The sequence below is a fragment of the Panthera tigris genome, chromosome A1 (assembly GCF_018350195.1).
Source record: "Panthera tigris isolate Pti1 chromosome A1, P.tigris_Pti1_mat1.1, whole genome shotgun sequence".
In the NCBI taxonomy this organism is placed as follows: domain Eukaryota; kingdom Metazoa; phylum Chordata; class Mammalia; order Carnivora; family Felidae; genus Panthera; species Panthera tigris.
This window is the reverse complement of record NC_056660.1, coordinates 191,475,382-191,492,323: the sequence shown is the minus strand read 5'-3', so window position 1 is coordinate 191,492,323 and position 16,942 is coordinate 191,475,382. Positions and strand designations below refer to the sequence as shown.

The 16,942-nt window shown below is 40.8% G+C and overlaps 2 protein-coding genes across 2 annotated transcripts in view; one reads left to right on the top strand and one right to left on the bottom strand.

Moving 5' to 3' along the window:
- Nucleotides 1-13,495, bottom strand: part of GEMIN5 (gem nuclear organelle associated protein 5) — a 39,692-nt gene extending 26,197 nt beyond the window's left edge. Inside the window, exons 1-10 of the mRNA XM_007077576.3 lie at nucleotides 13,275-13,495; nucleotides 12,307-12,467; nucleotides 11,437-11,618; nucleotides 8,571-8,722; nucleotides 8,257-8,376; nucleotides 6,758-6,890; nucleotides 5,695-5,860; nucleotides 4,500-4,712; nucleotides 3,500-3,585; nucleotides 825-907 (exon numbers count right to left, since the gene is read on the bottom strand). Of these exons, the coding sequence (XP_007077638.2) occupies nucleotides 825-907; nucleotides 3,500-3,585; nucleotides 4,500-4,712; nucleotides 5,695-5,860; nucleotides 6,758-6,890; nucleotides 8,257-8,376; nucleotides 8,571-8,722; nucleotides 11,437-11,618; nucleotides 12,307-12,467; nucleotides 13,275-13,440 (1,462 nt within the window). The 5' untranslated portion in view covers nucleotides 13,441-13,495. The remainder of the gene's footprint in view (nucleotides 1-824; nucleotides 908-3,499; nucleotides 3,586-4,499; nucleotides 4,713-5,694; nucleotides 5,861-6,757; nucleotides 6,891-8,256; nucleotides 8,377-8,570; nucleotides 8,723-11,436; nucleotides 11,619-12,306; nucleotides 12,468-13,274) is intronic.
- Nucleotides 13,496-13,662: 167 nt separating this feature from the next.
- MRPL22 (mitochondrial ribosomal protein L22) overlaps nucleotides 13,663-16,942 on the top strand; it is a 35,108-nt gene continuing 31,828 nt past the window's right edge. Inside the window, exons 1-2 of the mRNA XM_007077577.3 lie at nucleotides 13,663-14,926; nucleotides 15,006-15,048. Of these exons, the coding sequence (XP_007077639.1) occupies nucleotides 14,899-14,926; nucleotides 15,006-15,048 (71 nt within the window). The 5' untranslated portion in view covers nucleotides 13,663-14,898. The remainder of the gene's footprint in view (nucleotides 14,927-15,005; nucleotides 15,049-16,942) is intronic.

The window sequence follows — 16,942 nt, the reverse complement described above, 5'->3', positions numbered from 1 at the left end:
GTAGTGCAATTACTATGGAAATGGACAGATGTTTCATTATAGCTGGTTAAGAAAAGTTACGCAAAAACATCTGAATACACTGACTGATTTTTTTTTTTTTTAAGTTTATTTATTTTGAAAGAGAGAGGGAGGGAGGGAGTGCATGCATGAGTGGGAGAGGGGCAGAGGGAGAATCCCATGCAGGCTCTGTACTGTCAGCGTGGAGCCCGACATGGGCTCCCATGAACTGTGAGATCATGACCTGAACTGAAATGAAGAGTCAGATGCTAGACCAGCTGAGCCATCCAAGCACCCCATGAATACACTTATTTTAAAAGATACTCTGAAAGACCTATCTCTTTAGGGATAAGAAAGAGAGGGCTGAGCAGCCAGAAGAGGGAAAGGGTCAGAATACAGTAAAGACAAGAGATCATTTCAGGAATTCTAAGTTTGCTGTAACTATAGGTGAAAACAGATAATCATTACTGCATTACTATAGTTAAATAATATTCTAATTCTGATCAAATTAAAAAGTGATAGCAAATTTTGGTGAACAAATTTTAGGTTGGATACCAGGAGCCAACATGAGACAACTACATGCACAATGGAAAAATTCAGCTAGAAGAGACCAAATAATGCTTAAGAGTTTGGGGATGCTTAATATGGGCGAATGATTTCTAACATCACCTGCTATGACTGCCCTCATGGACCTCTGGGGACACAGTAGTCTGCATAAGCAGTCACTGCACTAGAATATTTGTAACTTTCCAGCTTGAGTGTCTTACAATTAAATTAAAAGAAAGAGAATACTCTCATGTTTGCTAGAGAATGGCTCAGATACTCACCGAGTGAAATGGGGGGCAGTGGTGGCCCCCAGGCTAAAGTGTACACAGTCTTCTTATGATACGTGCTGGAAATCTGTGGCGGTCTGGAGGGAAGGGGGATTACAAAGAAAGATTTAAACAGAAGACACAGTGGAAAACAGACCCATCTTTTTCTAAAAGCTCCCTTATTAGTTGCTGATGTTAGAGAAAAGCAATTTAACAGCATCCTTCTCCAAATAGCTGATTGTAGAGAAGCAAACACTTCAATAATATACCATGTAATGATATCTACTACCAAAATGATAAAGTCCCAAACACACTTTACCCAGAAAAAAATATTATCCCCCCCCCAAATCTGGCCAGTTTGTAATAATTTCCCTCCCCCCCCCGTCTCTCCGAGTTGCCCACTTTACTTAAATGTCACGTATTCTAATATTACTGTAGTTATAAGCACTGTAAAGGCTATCACAACTGAAGAAATACTGAACAAGGCAGAAAATGCAAACTAGTCAGCCCAGAACTAAGGTTACTGCTAAGCATATACAGTCATCATATAAATATAACCCATCTCACCTTCAGATAAAAGACTAGAAGTCATTTTAGGCTTACCCTGTCATTAATATCATATTCTTAAACTAAGACAAGATTTTAGAATAGTTCAGTTTTAAAGTTTTTGTAAGAAAACTTGCTCTTGAGGGTAATTTTGAAGGCTGTGGTGATTAATGACATGTGAGGTGTCAGTAATGGGCAGTGTGGCTGTTACCTTTACTGTAAACTGTATTCTTTGTAGGATTTGAGAATTCCAGGAATCCAGAACCTATGACAAAACTAGCTGCTGACTTATTTATTTCTATGTTTCTGACACATTTGTTGTTGTCATTCTAGACAATAAACCCCAATTTCTCTGGGCTGAAAGAAACAGAATAAGTATCTGTGGCTGAATGCCTAACAGTGTATCTAGGGCAGCACCCTTCCTTCTACTACACACCTCATAATAACCAGAAGATAGTAATTTCATAGAATTAGTCGGTTTTGTGATGACATATAGTTTTATTTTCTTACATGCCTCTTTGCAATAGTGTATTATTTTTTGAGAATTGAAAGTGGAGTTTACCAGCTGCAGAACGAAAGAATGCAGGTAACTAAGTGCATGTAGGTTCACATGTGTACCTCAAAATTGCATCTAAAAAGGTTAACTCTGAGTATAGTAAATAATTCTTACTTAGAAATGAATGATCTGGAACAGGTAGGCAAACTTACCCTGTACAAGGACAGACAGTAAATATCTAAGGCTTTTTGAGCCTTGAGGTCTCTGTCATAACTCCCCCACCCTGCTCTGGTAGTGTGAAAGCAGGCTCCGATAAGGTGTAAACAAATGAGTGTGGCTGGGTTCCAATAAGAGCTTTGTTTATGGACACTGAAATCTGAATTTTATTTAATTTTCATGTGATGAAATATTCTTTAATATTTTCCGAATAACTTAAAAAGGTAGAACCATTCTTAATTCATGAGCCATGGCTCCCCAATCCCTGGTCTAGAACAGTGCTGCTCAGTAAGCACTGGGCCTTGTGCACTTGAAATGTGGCTCATGAGACCAAGGAACTGAACTTCTCATTTTATTAAATTTTAGTTCTTTTAACTGTAAATAGCTACATGTGGCTATCAAACTGAACGGTGCAGGTATGGAATCTACTCAAGCATCTAGGTTAACTGTGTTCAACAGTTGCATAATGTGAGTTTTATGTATGAACCACATAGGCATCTTAAAACTTTCTTGTAGCCACATTAACAGAAGCAAAAGAAATAAGTGAAATTCAATTTTAATAATGTATTTTATTTAGCTCAATATACAGAAGTATTATCTTTTAAAATATAATCAAAATAATTACTGAGACATTTTAATTTGGAGGCGGGGGAGGGACTATCTCTGAACTCTGGCACGCATTTTACACTGACAGCATATCCCAGTAGTCCCCTTGGCTAAGGACAACCAGAATGGACGATGAAGCTCAATACATAACTTCTAGTTTACAGGACATATAAGGAATACTGAAATGAGTTAGAAGTCAACACAAAGACCAAAATGTAAAATATTCTACAAAAAAACTTACCCAGAATCTTCAAACTGAAAAGGCAAATGTTATGAAAGAAGTGGGGGGTGGTATTCTAGAATAAGAGAGACTAAAGAGACCTAACAAAATGCAGTGTGTGAACCCAAACTAAAAATGGATTTGAAAAAGAAAAAAATAGCTAGGAAAAGCATTTTTGGCTCAATTGAGGAAATCTGTACATCGACTGGATATTAGATATTACAGAATTACTGTTAATTTTAAGTGTGCAAAAATAAGGCAAGTATGGCAAACTGTTAACAGTTGGTGAATCTAGATGGAAGGCAGAGATGTTCTCTGTACTACGCTTTCAATGTTCATGGATGCCTGAAAACTTTTGTTAAGAAAAGCTGAGGGAAAAAATAAACCAATGGTTTATTTTAGTGGTAACCATAGGTCAGACAGGCTGAACCACCACCTGAAAACATTTTTTAAAAATCAAATTCCAAGCTGTAAGCCTCAGACTCAGAGCCAGAATCTGAAAGATGTTTCCCAGGCCAATTCCGACGTATACCCAGGTTTATGAATCAAAATTAACTCCATCATCTACATTATGGCCAATGGGCTAAACAATCTTTTATTTCTTACTTGTTGGAGTAGGTGTCATACAATCCCACTTTTCCATCATCAGTTCCAAAAGCTAAACAGCCTTCCTTGGTTGGGTGCCAGCACAGCTAGAAAACATGAGGGAAGCGGCATACTGTTAAGGGAGCCCTTAGGTTATCTTTTGAGCATCCAAATGGAACACTTTCACGCTCTTGGTGTCTCCTAATTTAAAAAGTAACAAATTCTCATTTAAAAGAAACAAAGTATTAAAAACAATGTGAAAGTCACGGGTCATCTCACTTGTTCAAAACACCGCACTGCCCATTTTATATCTTGCCAGATATTTTTTATGAATAAAGTTAAATATATACAGTTGAAAAAAAAATAGGCTCAAATATTTAAATGATGTGTATGAAACACTGTCGAGTGGGGATAAAAGATTCCAGAATAGTTTAGAAAATAAGATCCTGTTAATAATAAAATTTGGAAAGATATATCACAGGTTGTCAACAGTGCTTCTCTGGATAATGAAAGTGGGAGCATGGAGTGGAGAGTAGGAAAATATTTTGCTTCCTACACTCCTATACTGTTTGGTTTTCTTTTTTTCCCTTTTAATTGGTACAATTTTTTTTTTTTTTTTTACTAAAGTATAATTGACATACAATGTTGTATTAGTTTTAGGTGAACAATATAGTGATATGACAATTCTGTATGGTCTTCTTTTTAACCACAAACATTTACTGCTTTTAGACTAAAGAGCCACAACAGAGGTATCACTTTGGAGAAAAACAAAAAAATTATACATATTGTTGTGTAACCTGCATTCCATGTTTTGTAATTTTCATTTTTCATGAATCATCAACATCTTTCCACATCAAATAAAGAGCCACATTATCATTTTTAATAGTGTGATACTGTTTATTATGTGTTTATAACTTTATGTATTTTCTGTGAGTGCACATGCAGGTTATTCCAAATTTCTTACTAAAACAACTACTTATTTGAAAAAAAGTTCAAGAGAGCTCAAAGAAATCATCCTTACCGCTGTAACCTTGGACTTGACCCCCTGCCAAAAATTTTTCACATCATAGTTGTTCTTTATGGAGAGTGTATTCCATACGCGGATCATACCATCTCCAACACCTATGGCCAAACAGCCCATGTCCACAGGAGAGAAAGCCAGGCTGTAGGCAAATCCACCAAGGGAAGGCAGGGACCAGCAGCACTCTAGGGTGGCCATGTCCCAACATTTTACCTAAAAATATCCAGGGTTAGGGTTTAAATGTTAAAAAAAAAAAAAAAAAAAAAAAAAAAAAAAATCAGAAAAACAGGAAAAAGAATCAACATCTCAAACAGGATGGACTCAAAGAATGGGTAATATAAAGAATATATAATAATAACATATAAAGAATATATATTATAATATACAAATATAATTTATTCTAATAGGTAGTAGGAAAAGTATCAGTTCTCTTAGGAAGTATCTCTTAGGAAAAGAAAAAGTAATAAATTGTAGGCCCAAAGGGATCTTAGAATATATTTATTCCCAGAGATGTTAAGTGAATTCAGGGTAAATGAATAAAACCAGATACAGGCCGCTCATTTCCCAGAGTCCAGCAGCCTTTCCACTGTACTGTACTATAGCATTGGTAATCTCATTTAGCAAATCCTAACTAAGAATGAAGATGGTCTCAGGACAGTGGGAAAATGAGAGGGGCTATCTCAAAAAGCAAAATATCTTATCCCCAGGGGAAGGAGGAATGCTACATTTTTAATCTTCACTCATTTAACAGAGAGGTTTGGGAGAAAACAAAGTCTATCAAATAAGCCTAGCCTAACTGCAAAACAATGAAGTCACAGATTCTTAAATATAGCCAATTCTCTCTTGGAGATTTCATCAAGAGCAGATGGTTCTGCTACCTTAACTATAGACAAGAATATTTTAAAGCCAAAGCATGATGGTCTCATACATCCTTCCCTGGACACATCTACGATCTTTCACCATAGCTGCTCTAACAAAAAGGCATCTTGGTGGTTTCTCACCTTTCCCCTAACTCTCTGCTGTTCCCACAGTTAGCTCTGGTCAGTAACAGTAACAGTAACTCTGAGATTGGGCTGGGCATGGGGGTGTAAGGCGGGGCGTGAGAACTGATGGATGGTTTGAAAAGCCCTCTGATCCTATCCAATTCCTAAATCACGGGCCCTACAATGGTGAATGCAAACTAAGCAGTGCTTACATCTCTATCCATTGATGTGGAAAGCAGCAGCTGTTTGTCGTCCTCCGTTTGTAAAGGGCATAAGTTAAACACAATTCTTGAATGATTCTGCCCTTCTGATGAAGCACTAAAGAGGGTATATTTCCGTCTCCAGGACTGAGTGAGATCCCACAGCAACAGCTCACCTCTGTGAGGAAAAACAAGCACTAGTTCTCTTTCACAAGCAATCTGGAAACAAGAGATGTGGGGAGAGTGTGGGCCCTCAGTTGCCAAATAATTTCTATCAGTTGTTCTTTTAAGGAGAAAAAAATTGCATATTCTGAAATGTGCACAGAACAGCTCAGAAAGAACACACAAAAACAAGGTGTCACTGTGTATGGGGAAGGGAACCTAGTTGCTGGAGACAGAGCAACTCTGGTTCTTACCTTATTTTGAACCCCGTCAATGTGCTGCACTTCCTCTGGAACAGATTTTCCTAACAGTTTTAATAGTAAAATGCCACCATAATTTGCACAGCCCCAAAGCTTAAACACATACTATACTCTTTTTTGGGATGGTGTGGGAGAGTAGGGCCATGACCAGCATTTTAGGGGGGGATTTTTATCTGCTTTCCCTGTACCATTTCATTTGAAATCAGGGCCTTTATCTGCTAAATTCACTTATTACCTCAAACAACTAGAAGCTAGTACTCACTAAATTCTGTTCAATGAATGGCTATAATCATCCAAAGAGATGGGAATTCTCTAAGCTCCCTCTTTTACACATGAGGTAATTGAAGTTCGAAGGGTCACACTCATGAACACATAGAAGGTAAGAGACTGATCTGGAAATGCAATTTGGTCTGACTTTGGAGTCCATGCTCTTAATTACCAGGCTATACTTATTTGGTATTTTTTCAGCACTGTAAGTAGACAACACAGGTATCTGTCCCATGATTTTTCCATTACAAATGGCCTGTCACAGTATAAGCCTTAGCCCTTGCCTTTTCCATCTTCTATGTCTAGAAAGAGGAGCCTAGGAATTCCTCAAGAAGCTAGAGAGGAAAACAAAATATGTCAGAGAGGGCATGACCAGAAAAACTTACCCAAAACAGCTGGATACCAGCTGTGTTGGTTGATCCTTGGGCCAATGCAGTGTCAACCAAAGGCGTTCTTTAATAGTTGGGTCTATACCCCCTCCTCTTCTCTTCAGAAAGGGCAATTTCAAAACCATCACCCCTGCAGATTGAAAGAAAGTCGGTGGGTGCTCAAGTCGGTGAAAACACACGTGCAAAGTCCCCAGCAGTTCACAGTACAGTTTAAAAGTTTGTTAGTTTGGTTACTTAGAATGCAGACCTCATTTTCTCATGGAAACGTTATTACACATAGTTTTAATACTTGTCTAATTCAGGTAAAACAAACTTTTTATAGGCTATCCTGGCAACCTGAGCACACATTAATATTGTCTGTTTGGGAAAATGGGGTTTCAACTGGAATTGTGAACCCAGGTAGTAACACAACTCCAGATTCTCCAAAGTTGGCAGGGGAGAGTGGCAAGAAATCTAACAAGGTTTAGAAGTTACCCTTCTGGAGGGATCCTGGGCCTTATGTTGTCCCACCTGGGAGTATCAGCCCTAGTATCTCCAAAAGCAGTCCAAAATTCTTTAAAAAAATTCCATTTTCCAAAATTATTGTATTAGTTACCACTGACTATGTTAGAATTATGGCCAAGCACTATGCTATTTGCTTTATATGCACTAAAGCATATAGAGAAAGAAGACTGCTATAAAGACAAAGGCTAGAGTTTTATTATAAGTGTAACATCCACTTTGCTTGGAGTTCCTCTCAATTTCTAAATTGAAGGCAAACGTTCTGTTCAAAGAGACAAGCCTGGGAAAGCCGAATGACTGAGGGTCCCTGAAATTTGGATAAAATGAACTTTAACATTTAAACATGCGCTTCTACACTGGGTACGTATTATTCTGCATTTGTGTATTAAAACCTTTAGCTCTAGGGGCGCCTGGGTGGCTCAGTCGGTTAAGCGGCCGACTTCAGCTCAGGTCGTGATCTCACGGTCAGTGAGTTCGAGCCCCGCGTCGGGCTCTGTGCTGACAGCTCAGAGCCTGGAGCCTGTTTCAGATTCTGTGTCTCCCTCTCTCTGACCCTCCCCCGTTCATGCTCTGTCTTTCCCTGTCTCAAAAATAAATAAAATGTTAACAAAAAAATAAAAAATAAAAAAAAAAATAAAAAAATAAAAAAAAAAACCCTTTAGCTCTAGAGATCTTTCCCAATCCTCTGATTCAGGCCTTGCCAAGTTCCAACATTCCTATCCTTATAACCAACATCTTGCCTTCCGTGACAAATGATGACCCTTCTATGAACGCATCAGAAACCCTCTTTGGTCCAAAACCAAAGTCAGATGTTCAGAGCACAGGGAGTTCTAGCCCAGGCTAAACTAGTGAAGTAACTTTCTGGATAGAAAAGTAAAGAACTGCCTTCTAGCTGATGACACACTCTTAGGATAACAAGACACAATAAAAAAGTTTCTACTTCTACCAGTCACTATAGGTTATATCACAAAAGAAACACCAAACATGAATCTTACCTCGGCCTCTAGAGCAGCTCCAGATTCGAATGGTCTGATCTTTGCTTCCAGTGGCTAAGTAGCAGCCTTTTGTTACTGGAGTTTGTGCTGTGACTTTACCATTGGGAATTGCAGGTTCTTCTAGGGTAGAGATGGTAATTTTGTTTTTAATTTACATGAAACATGAACTTGTCAAAAGAAAAACTAGTTTTCAAGGGATCCTAAAACTTAGATATTACATTTATAGATCTGATCTGTAAGAGCTAAAGTTTTAAATGTAATTCAAATGATACAGTTTTATCCACATTGTTCTTTAGATCTTAAATCATCTCTACCTGAATTTTCCTCTTGACTTATGGATAAACAATCTTCGCCAGGCAGGGGACACCAGGCTATGGAGTGAATCTCATCATCGTGGCCTCGAAGCCTGTGAATAACTTCTCCTTTCTTACTGATGTCAATTATAACCACTATGCCATCCTTGTAGCTAAAAAACAAGAGTTAGAAATATTACTGGAAAATGAAGACAGAACAGTAAACATTCTGACTTAAGAGTTATCACTCTACATTTCTAAAAGGTAAGTGTGTTTGGAGGAAGAGGGAAGGGAAGAAAGAAAGAATCTTGTTTTGTCCTTTTTTCCAAAGTGTTCACTTTCTGTTTCCTGGTGGTCCTGACACATTTGTGCCCCACCTCTCCAATCAAGCTCTTGGCACTAAGTAATACTGCATACACTGCCTGGCAGCAAGCTCAAGGTGTAAAGCATGCTTGTGTTTGAAGGGAACTTACAGAAGAATGGTTATTTTGGGGGCCCAGCAATCCCTCTAATTCCAGATGAATTTGACCTACCGCACTTAAACCTATTCCCCGGCCCTTTTTAAATACGTGATCCTATTTCTCTAACTATGAACTTAACAAAAGCTGCAGTACTGTAGCTTCTAGATCTGGGTATTTCAAGACTATCATTTTTGAATTCAGAGGAAGCTGAGAAATTCTTATAGTTTTTTCACACACATAAAGAATACCGAAGAACCAGCTTAAGAAAAGAATACACCCAATTACCAATATAGTTGAAATCCTTTGTACGTCCCACCCCAATCAAACCTCTTTCCCTCTCTTTCCCAGAGGTAAACTGATATTGGTGAATTCTGTGTTCCAACATTCCTAGCCTTTCTTTGCATAGATTCCTAAAGATGACAGAAGATGATTTTGTAGGTTTTAAAACTTCATAGAAATGGTATCATGAGGTCTGTTTTTCTGTAGATTGTTTTTTTTTCACTCACTGTTAGTGAGTCATCCATGTTGAAGCATGTAACTCTAGTTCCTGGTCAGTCATTTGTACTATTGGATAGCACTCCCTTGATGAAGACAGCACAAGTTTATTCATTTTCCCTTTTGAAGGGCTTCCGTTTTTTGCTATTACAAACAAAAAAATGACATTAATAATCTTATGCACACTTAAGACAATTTCAGATTTGATGCCTAGTAATGGAACTGCCAGGATGTTAAGATGTGTACACCTTTGCTTTACTAGAATGTGCAACACTGCTCTCCAAAGCGGGTGTACCTATTTACATTTCCTACATACTAGACAATCCTACAGGGAAAAACACATTCCAGCTCTACTTATTTTTCTTTTATTAGAAACGTTTCCCCTATTACAGCTTTATTAAAAAAAAAAAAATCATAGACTGTTATCGGTCTTTGCAGACACAGACTTTGAAAACCTTCAAGTTATGCAACCTTACAGTCCAGTAACCAAGCTGTCCTGCAATTTTAATCAGCCCTTTAGGGAAGGATCACCATTTTGAAGATCCTCCAGAAACAAATCATTCTGATTCAATCCTGTGTCTATGCAGTTCCTAATACCTGAAAGATTTCTTCTCGTGAATTCTTGCTCATCTTTCAAGGTTGGTCTGATTCAACCTTCTCTGATCCACACCTGCCACCTTTTCTGCTCCCTCTCTAGTGCCCCAGTGCAACACTGCTGCCACTTCACCTAGCAGGTCACCAATGCATGCATGCACAGATCCCTTCCATTTCACTATTAAGCTTTCTCAATCAATTTCTTAATCTCAATTAAGTCTTTCTCAATCAGCTTGAATAGTTTACTTTGAATTCATAACTTTGATCCATAGCCTGGCACTTAATAGGGACCATTCGTCCTACATTCTCTCTCAGTAAGCTCATTTTCCTATTCTCTGAGAGGACTATTTTCACATCTTTCTGCACGCTTTCAGCCCCACTCTGAACCTGACTCCACCTTCTGATTTATGCCTCACGGAGAAAAGCAGAAGCCAGGAGGATGAAACACCCTCCTCTTCCAACCAGATCTCCAAACTCACCTGCCCTATTTCCATGTTCTCACTTATCCTTTCTACTTGTGATCTGGATCCAGTCCCCTCTTGACTTCTCAACATCACTCCTGTATTTACTACATTTTCCGTGTATTCAGCTCTCCCTCTTCTGCCTCATTTCCATCAGCATAAAAACATGCCCTTATTATTTTCCATTTAATATTCCCTTAACTGCCACATACCTCCTCTGGCTTCATGTCTACGCACATTTGTTCAACAAACAAAAGTTTGCTGTCTCCACGTGTACCTTTGCTACTGTACCTTCAGTCTCGTGAGTCCACTCCCGCCATACTTTGTCCTCCGACACTCTAGTGCTTATGTCATGTGTTCAAACTAGTGTGAAAGGACATCTTTGGGATAGAGGTAAATGGAGTGGTGAGGGAAAAGGGGGTGCCTGCTCAAGGCAGTTCATGTGAAACAACCTTGGTGATTGATCAAGGTGGAGGCAGAGCCCAATGCCAAAACACTCTCCCAATCCAGAGGGAGGGCTGAGAACCAGGACAGAACGGAGTCCTCTGACACTCCGGGAGTAAATGTTATCTCCAAGCCTGAGTACTGAGGGAGAAAAAGGGGAAAGAGGGTATTTCCTACATTTGGAGGCTGACTGAAGAAATCAGATATGAAGAATGAGCAAAGTACATTATCGAAGAAACTAAGGAAATAAAAAGGCAGAGAGATAGCGAGGACCTGGAAGTCATAGGAATAAAGGCTACCAAGGGCCCAAGGAGTGGTTAATACCTATAAATCATTTCCTTTGAAGAATAAAGGGACAGGAAAAGATAAAGCAAATGCAAAATATGCTCATTAACAAAAATAAATTACCAATACAGAGGGGATAGTACTTACCCAATGGCTACTAAATCTTCATGATGAGGTGAGCAAGTAAGACAGAAAATTGTCCTGGGTTCTATAAAGAGGTGCTGGCTGTCATTTCTGTTAAGCCAGTAACAGAAAACTACTCCTTTTTCATCTCCAGATACTATTAAATCCTTTACTTGAGGAGACCAGTGCAATGCTGATATTGTATGCTTTAAAACAAAACAAACACACACATTTGCTTCTCATTTGTCAATGCTGAATTTTTACCTCATTTTAAACCTGTACTATACTAGGCACGTTGAGGGGTACTTAATTAGTGTTAGTGCCACTTGTATGCCAAGAGTACATTAACCAAATGGTAGAATTTAAGCTCCTAAGGATCAAGGAACCATTAAAACCATTTCTTCCTTTAATAGCTTAATGCAAAGTTCTTACTAAGATTAAGTGAGTCTTCTCCTTTTCTACACTCTCTGAAAAGGCAGGTTTATCAAGTAATCATCTGGTTTAGAAACAAGTTTTATTCACTCATTTACAGTTTATATTAGGAGTCTTTTTCATGGACAGAACCAGAGAGTAGATATTTTTTGATTTGTGGGCCATACTGTCTCTAGTGCAACTACCCAAGTCTGCCTTGTAGCATGCAAGCAGCCAATACTTAAATGAATTGACTGTGGTAGCATTCCAATAAAACAATCTGCAAAAACAGGCAGCACACTGTAGTTTGCTGACCTCTGGTTTATATGTTATCTCCTTCCAAAAAAGTTTTGAGGCATCTTATTCTCATCCAACTAATAAACATTATCATGAAAATTAACAGATGAGCTAGCATACTTGAAACAAAAGAACCCTCAGCACAGATATCTAATAACGGTCTGAGAAAGCAGTAAGCCATGGTACCTGATGGAGTGCATGCTCTGTCACAACTGCTTTTGTCTCTACATCCCAGATTTTCACAGTCCCATCATCAGAGCTCGTGGCACAGAGGTTGTATTGACCCGGGTGATGTGAAAACGTGAAGCCAGAGACCCTTTCGGTGTGTCCCACCAATTCCCCTATGACTTCAAGCAAAACCAGATTCCAGGTTAGAGTGCTACCTGAGATTCCTGGCAGAATCATTCTGTTGTTAGATGGGTGGGGTGGGACCTCACTTATCCCGTGGTATAACAAAAATATCCAGGCACTCACAATCAGAAATCCCAAGTGCTGGTTCTGGCTCTGCCACAAGACTTCAGCCCATTTTATCTCCTTGAGTCTCACTCTTTTCAACCGTAAAATGCTGTTGCTATCCCTTGATGCTGACCGTTCACAGGCTGAGGAGTGGCTCAAATGAAGAATGTAAAAGTGATTCTTATTTAGATCTGGCCAGAGGTCATTTGGGAAAGAAGAAATACCTGGCTTGCCACATCCCAGGGCATGATCAAAATCTAGTTTGGAGCCCGAAAGCATCTGGCTCAACACATTAATCTTACAGCAACGAGTATTCTGTATTTGCAGGATCTTGCGTAGGGCCTGGCGCTGTAGGCAGCCCCTTAAACCCAGAAAGGCTTCTAGGGGGCCGGCGCGCGCTGCGTAGGGGGAGGGAGGCCACACATGTTATAAATGCCTGGGTCTAGATAGGGATAACTTCAGGGAGTGAGAGGTCCGACGTGAGAGCACCAGGAGGCGGGACTGCTCAGCCACAGCGTGGTGTAGCTCAATCTTGGAGATGCGGACGCAACTAAGCTTAGTGACTGTGAGAGATCTTTCTGCCTACCTGGGCCTCAAGTTTCCCCATCTGTAGAGAAGGGTAGCTAGAAAAACCCACTTAGCGCCTCTGGCGAACCCAAGAAGGGCAGGAAGGAGGGGGCCCAGAGGTGGGGAGTTACCTCGAAATGGGGGCGTCCCAGGGATCGCGCCGGCGCCCGGGCCCACGCGGACAAGGAAAACGGAGGTCCGCGCCGCGAAGCCGAAGAGGCCCCCAGGCACGGCATCACTGCATCGGGCGCAGTACCAGTTAGGAGAGGGCGGCAGCGTGCGCGGCTCCTGCCCCATGATCACAGGCCACTGGGAAAAGACGAACGAGCCACAGGCGCAGACCGATAGCAACCCCACGCTGTAGCCGGGAAGGGGGCGGGGTTGGCTCGGAGCCCCGCCTCGCCGGGCCCGCCGCTACGGCGCGCGCCGAGGCCCAGGCGGCACCGCGCGCTCCGCTCCCGCAGCCCCCGGGCTGGGAAGAACGCTGACGCGAGCCTGGCGCTCTGCCCCGCAGCCCCGCCCGGGGCCGGAAGGTCTGGTGCTGCCACAGTCCAGCCTGGGGGTTAGGCATTTTCACCTCCTACAGCAAGGCACATAATTAAAGGGTTAGTCTAGCGGAGTCACCTCCCCGCACAGCAGCTTTACTTTTTGGACCTGTTCAACTCTATCCCGTCAAGTATTTTTGAACGCTCTGGGCACTTTGCTAACTCTGGAGATTCTTTAAAGATACCTACAGCAAGCCAGGTAGCAAAAAGATAAAAGTTCGAATCAGAAATCTGAAAGGAAAGGAGGAGATTCTGCAACTGGCTGGAAATTCTGCAACTGGCTGCAACTGTCCTGGTATCCAAGGAGGAGTAGAAGAGCCTCGTTGATTGCCAACTCTGTGAAAGGGACTGCTGTGGAGGAAAAGGAATGGAAATTTCAGATTCTGCGTTTACACTCTCCTGCCCCTGTGTTGCTTGTTTGCGTAGCGTACGTGGCACTCCTGCATCTGTAGCGAACGAAACCTGAAATATCTATTCTAATACAGAGAGGTCAAACATATATTTGGTTGTGGGTAGGGGCACTAACTTCCGAGGCATCCAGTCCTACACTGAATTAGTGATTTTGCCAGTTATCTGAATTCACCCTAAACGAATCTGTTTCCTCATTGGAGAAGGAAGATGATAATGCATGCCTTGTTGGATTGCTGTGAGGAATACTTGGGATTTAGTGAAATGCCTGCCGGGCATATATGATAGCAAATTCCTGATGTATATTAATTTATCTCTTGGAGGCCAACCTGGAGATTAACAGGGATTAGGACATCATACTTCGTATTTGAGCTGTTTTTTCTTTAAAAGAGCTTTCCACATGATCTCGTGATTTTTACAGCAAGCCTCTGCGGTAGGGATCGTTATTTCTGTTTCTCTGACACGAAAACTGAGGCCCACCCACGTTAGGTGGCTTGTTCACGGTCTCTGTTTTTTCTAATCCTTTCAGAACGTTTGTGAGGTGAAGTTTCTCAATTTCTCGGGATCCTGATGAGTTTCCGGAAACTCACTAGTTTTCGGCCTTTATTAAAGTCATTCATTCCCAGGCAAAGCTGGCCGGATCACATCTGAAGTGCAGGCAGCGCGTTCGCGGTCTCCATGACAACATCGCGGGTGTAAATACTGCTGGGTCTCCTGCAGGGGAGCGCAGCCTGAGACTTGCGCACTCGCCTAGTCCAGGCAGCCCAGGAACTCGGAGGCTTCCGTAGAGGGAGGGAGAAAGATGGCGGCGGCAAGACTGGAACGTTTGGGTAGGGATCTGTTAGAGGTTTAGGGGAGGCAGAAGGGAGTGGAGGTGGGCTCAGCTGACGGCTTGTGTTGATGTTTCAGGTGCATTATGGATGCAGAATCTGAGGGGGAAGCTGGCCTTAGGGTAAGTCTTTCGCCTCGGAGTTGCAGAGGGCTGGAGGCCTCTTTGCAAGTTTGTCAGTTACTGAGCCCCTGTGCCGCCCTCTGCCTTAGGCTCTGGGGCTGTGGAGGGGAACAGAACGGTCAGTCTCTGCTTGGTTACTCCGTCGTTCCGCCGCCGCCGTATTGCATGGCCCTGAGGGAATCAGGGTAACCTATCACTCAAAGGATATTTTGGATCTCTTTTCCAAACAGTCTCCGAATATGGTTATACTCTCCCAAACCGTGTTGGGAGCCTCCAACTTTTCTAGTTCCCCCTCTAGTTACTTGATTACATGAGCAGGGACTGTGTTGTAGACAACTGAGCTTTACGACGTGCCTGGAATTGTGTTAAACGCTTTATATGCATTATCTCATTCTCATAACATCCAGTATAGTGTAGGTATTGCTCTACCATTTTTCAGACAAGGAACTTGAAGTTCCCCAAAGTAAAATAAGGTTCCCCCGGTCATAGGAAGTTTTAAAGCTTTATACTGTCTTCTCCAGAACATTCTTAGACCTCAGGACGGAAGCGTTTTTAAGGTTAGGGAATGCAGTTAAATCGGCCCTGGCAAGGAGCCTTTCTCTGTCACCTTCTCCTTGTCCCTCTTCTGCAGTACAGCTATTGATATTTGGAGATTGATAATCTGATTGTAAATTGTCTGATCGGTGCATTTGTTGGAATTTATCTTGGTTTAGTTCATAGGCTTTGGAGAGACAGATAAGTTGGGTGTGAATCCACTTTTTAAGCGGTGTGATTTTGGAAAAACTATCCTTTTTGAGTTTTAGTACTTATATGCTATGAGAGTAATATTAGTACCTATGTCATTGATTTTTGAATGAGAATTAAAGGAGGTAGTGCATATGAAGTGTTTAGTATAGTGCATGACATATAACAATCCCACCTTAGATTCTGTCTGCCATTACTGTTTTATTCATTATAAATTATTAATGTGTTCCCATTATATTTAGCTCTGTTCTCGGTGTTTGGGTCAGTAGGCTAAAGAAGAAAATAGGAGGCACTGCCCCTTAGAATTTGTTTATGCTTTGCTTTTTCAGATTATTTTTTATCATTCCACGCCAGCTATGCTGATTTACTTACTTTTGTTGAATATGCTGTCCATTTATTTCCTTCTTGGCTTTTTCATGCTGTCCCTTCACTTCTTGTCTATAATATGAGTTCTAATTATTTAAACCCTGTTCAAATGTTTCCTTAGGAGGTTTCTCAGATCCCACTAAAAAGGAAACAAATTAATCCCTCCTTTTAGCATGTGCCTCTTAAATAGGGACTTCATGTTAATGTGTCTGTGCCCTTTACTAGCGGTATACCCTGGAGAAGTAGCAACAGTTCTTGTTTCTCTTTGTAGCTCCAGGTTATGGTCTTGCACAAAGTGAATATTTTGTTAATGTTTGTCAGCTTAAATTGTCCTGCACTGACTATACTGGGAAGCTCTGAGCAAGCAACTTAAGCAGTTTGGCCTCAGTCTTTTCATCTATGTAATACAAAAGGGTTCAATTTTGCTAGATAATCATTAAGGCTCTTTCTGGTTGTGAAAGAGTATAAATAATTTTGTGAATCCCTAGTCTGGACTTTCTAATAGACAAATGGTTATGTAAAAACTAAATAGAGAAGGTAGAATTAATGCTCATGATAACTCTATAAAATCTTAGAGATTTTCTAATTCAGTGATGAAACTTCATTGCATATAGATGGCACTCAGTTAATGGAAATGAACTGGAAGAAGCAGTCTGTGTAAAATGAGAGAATGTGGTAGGGCCTGTGGCAATTAGTAGAGTGCATTCCTCATCTAAAGGCATTGAAATGGGTTAAGAAAAAGTGCTAACCAAATAAAACTTTTCTGTAGGCTGTATTTGGTAGT